The sequence below is a fragment of the Notothenia coriiceps genome, unplaced genomic scaffold (assembly GCF_000735185.1).
Source record: "Notothenia coriiceps isolate Sejong01 unplaced genomic scaffold, NC01 NC01_scaffold00001173, whole genome shotgun sequence".
Taxonomy (NCBI): domain Eukaryota; kingdom Metazoa; phylum Chordata; class Actinopteri; order Perciformes; family Nototheniidae; genus Notothenia; species Notothenia coriiceps.
This window is the reverse complement of record NW_011333874.1, coordinates 6,385-10,178: the sequence shown is the minus strand read 5'-3', so window position 1 is coordinate 10,178 and position 3,794 is coordinate 6,385. Positions and strand designations below refer to the sequence as shown.

The 3,794-nt window shown below is 39.6% G+C and overlaps 1 protein-coding gene across 2 annotated transcripts in view; it reads left to right on the top strand.

Moving 5' to 3' along the window:
- LOC104959560 (nocturnin-like) overlaps positions 1 to 2,363 on the top strand; it is a 19,536-nt gene extending 17,173 nt beyond the window's left edge. For both annotated transcript variants that reach the window (XM_010787476.1, XM_010787469.1), the window contains one exon: positions 1,238 to 2,363. In XM_010787476.1, coding sequence (XP_010785778.1) covers positions 1,238 to 1,759 — 522 coding nt within the window. In that variant the 3' untranslated portion in view covers positions 1,760 to 2,363. The remainder of the gene's footprint in view (positions 1 to 1,237) is intronic.
- Positions 2,364 to 3,794: the final 1,431 nt, after the last annotated feature.

The following is a 3,794-nucleotide window of genomic DNA, read 5'->3' as shown; positions in this document are numbered from 1 at the left end:
GTGTGCATTAGACTTGTGATGTGTCGTTTTTTATACTTTGTTCCAACTTTAAATATTTTAATACCTGAACACACTGCTGCTGTTAAATAATTTCCAAATTTGGGATTGATAAAGTGTCTTTCTATTTATTTTATAGATAAAAAAAACACATCTATGTATTTTCAAGCTAAAGGTGATAGACAATATAAACTGTATACTGTTATTTTTTCAAAGACATGTTACATTTCAAAAGCATATATTGATATGTTTATGACAAACAATTGAAGACTGCTTTAATTTAACAAATCCTACAATACAAAAGTGGCAGATTTGCTTTATTAAACAGACCAGACCTAGGCTGCATACCAACACAATTAGGAACATGCTCACATCTCACTATGTTGGTCTGAAGAGCTGAAGCATTCAGACACAATGGTTGTCTCAGTGTTGTCTCATTCTATATCCTGTGAGAAAATGATATACATTTAGCATTCAAAATTCAACATACTATTCCTAGCCTGAGGAAGATCTGAATAATCAACAGATTTGAATGGAATCTCTAACATTTTCATGTAGAATAAAGACAAGAGTGATTATACAAATTACATTTATTGAAATTTGAAACAGAAGAGGAAGTCTCAATGTAAAGACATTTGGTCAAATGAAATGACACTGTGATAACAGCAACGCCAGCGTGGATGAAGCTGGTGCAGGTCTTTCTTCATGCCCCCCACAATCTGAAACAAAAAGTGAAGGAGCACAAATGAGAGAGCTGCAGCGAGAGCAAAACTCTGATCATTGAGAAAGAAGACACAAGAACTGCAAACAAAAACCTATGTTAAAACAAAGAAAAAAGACTTATAGTTTACATGATCACACAAATGATTTGTTTGTGACTTATAGTTTTATAAGTTTATACATTTATTTTATTTTTGCTTGACTCAGTTTTTTTCTCTCTTTTAAACTCATAGTTTTGCTTTATTCTGAGAAAGTGTTGCTTTATCTTTATGATACAAAACTAATCCCATAGAGAAACTCCCTCTGGAGGGAACTGTAGGATTTTAGCCTTTGCAGACCATTTACATGCACAGAAACCTTTCTAACACACTACAGGAAAGGGAAACTTTCTTTTATTTATGCTGCAGTTTCTTGTTGTTTTGGTTTGGGTTGCCTGGTTTATGTATTTATGATATGGTTATATTTATTATATTTTATGTTTATCTTAGAAATAAAATAACTCTGCCCTCTCTTACCGCAGGTCGCCGTGGTAACGATGCTGCGCTGCCGTAGCTCGGGGAGATGTGTGTGCGTGGCGGTGACCCACCTGAAGGCTCGCTCCGGCTGGGAGTGGCTCCGCAGCGCGCAGGGCTCCGACCTGCTGAGACACCTCCAGACTCTGGTCCAGAAACACGCCCACGACTCTGCAGGCGCCCAGACTCTGGACATTCCTCTGCTCATATGTGGAGATTTCAACGCCATCCCGACTGAGGAGGTGTACCGACGTTTCGCCGCATCGCCTCTTGGTTTGGACTCCGCCTACAAGAGGCTCAGTGAGGACGGTTCCACTGAGCCGGAGTACACAACGTGGAAGATCCGTCCTACGGGTGAGTGCTGCTCAACCCTCGACTACATCTGGTACAGTCGGGACACACTGAGGGTGGACGCAGTTTTGGACATGCCCACAGAGGAACAGATTGGGCCCAACAGGCTTCCGTCCTTTAGCTATCCATCCGACCATCTCTCTCTGGTTTGTGACTTCAGCTTTAAGGAGAAGGAGTGAGGTGAAGCAGAAGATGAAGGGACGACACTGAGAAGAGAAACTGTGGCTCCTGGTTGGCTTCTCTCCACAAGAAAGCTTCAGGATGTGACGCCATGTGGGAGCGATGATGGAGACGGGACACAGAGAACTAGAGGGGAGGTTGGGAAATGCAACTGGAATTGAAAAGTCTGATCACTTTACACGCAGATGTTGCGGAGATATACACTGCAAAAATTGAAGATGCAAATCTACCTCCCCAAAGTGTAACACTATGCGATATCTGCACCAGGTTACTGATCTGGACCTTCATCAGTACTGAAACACAAATTAAAAAATGTACCAGTATTGACGATAGCGGTGATATTTAAATAGTATTGGATGGTGATTGTTCTTGCATTTATATTGTGCCTTTATAGTCCTCCTACCACTCAATGCGCTTTAACACTACCCATTCACACGCTAATGGCAGATCTAGCCACACACCGATGGCTATATCTTGGGGGGATTTGGGGCCCAAGGACACTTCCACATGTGGATTTAAAGAGCCGGGTATTGAAACTGTCACACACAAAGGACTGTAACTTCATTACCAAAAAAGAGAAAATACAATAAAATGTAAAGAGGACTTTGCTTGTTTTATTTTTATAATATATGATATTTTGCCCACGATAATTGTGTAGTGAAAATCTCATATCGTGTCATTCCTAACACAACACTAAAAATTAGTAAATGTTGTGTTTCACACTGCCATTGTACTACAGAGTGAGAATAACGTTTTCTTGAGGATGATGTTTCTTTGCAGAATAGTGTTATGTTGATTACTCGTCTCCCCAATCTGCCTCTGTCTGGTTGGCTTGCCTATCACTGGGTAGGTAGGTAATTAAAGGGATGTTCACCCCAATCATTCAGTGATTCTTAAAGCAGATTGTTCAGGTTTTAGTTCTCCACGTTTTGAGTTTCTAATAATTTTCAACGCGTATAGTATGACGGAAATATGAAAGAAAATACTTAGTATAGTATGTCAAAATATGCCAAAAAACGACAATTGTAGTATGTCGAAATTATGCAAAAATAAAATACATAGTGTAGTATGTCAAAATGTAGTATAGTATGTCAACATTTTCAACAAAAAAAAACGTGTTTAGAAAATATCAGAAAAAACGACAGTATATGGCATGTCGATAAATATTTTTTTAAAACTACATATTGTATGTCAAAAAGGACAGTATAGCATTTAAAACATATCAGATAAGACGACACAGTACAACACTTTTTCAGAAATGTCACTTCCACACTGTTCTTTTACTTTAATCAGTTTAGATATTATACTGTACAGGTGTGGTATAAGGTTGTAACGATCAACTATATAAAATAGTTGTGTTAATTTAAACGCACAAGGGGTTCTTAAATGAAATAATATTATGAAAAGGTAAACAGAAATAATAAACGGATAATCTGCTTTCCCCCCAAAATAGTCCCCACGGAAATATATTAACTACAGGCTATCTGCATACATTCAAAAAAATAAACAAAGACAGGTTTCCTGCGTTATTCAATTGTACTGTATTCACAGTTTGAGCCAAACAAAACGTCCTCACTATACACTGAAATTGTCTTTTGGTCTAATCCAGACCATAGTTCATTGAAACACAAAAAAAGGCTGTTGCTCCTGCGACCGTCGGCGTCAACAACAGAAATGTTTGTAGTGCCTATTTAGGCTATAATCCACAAAAAAGGAAACAGGACGATCCGCGTGGCACAAAGGAGCGATCTCACCATGCGTTGGAGAGAATCTCTCTTTCTCTCTGTGCTCTCCAAGGAGACGTGCTTCCAGGTCGCTCGATGCAATATTCCCATATGGTTATTTTCAGTTATTTCCCCCGTTGCATTTAACATATATACACACATGCTGAGGAAAACTTGAATACCCGCACACATGCTTCCTCCTCCCGTGAGAACCACCCCTGGCATCCCGGTGACGCGCCCACTAAAAAGCCTCTGGGCGCGCCGCGACAGGTGAATCTGCAAATGAGGCTTGCAGAAACCACACCCCCAA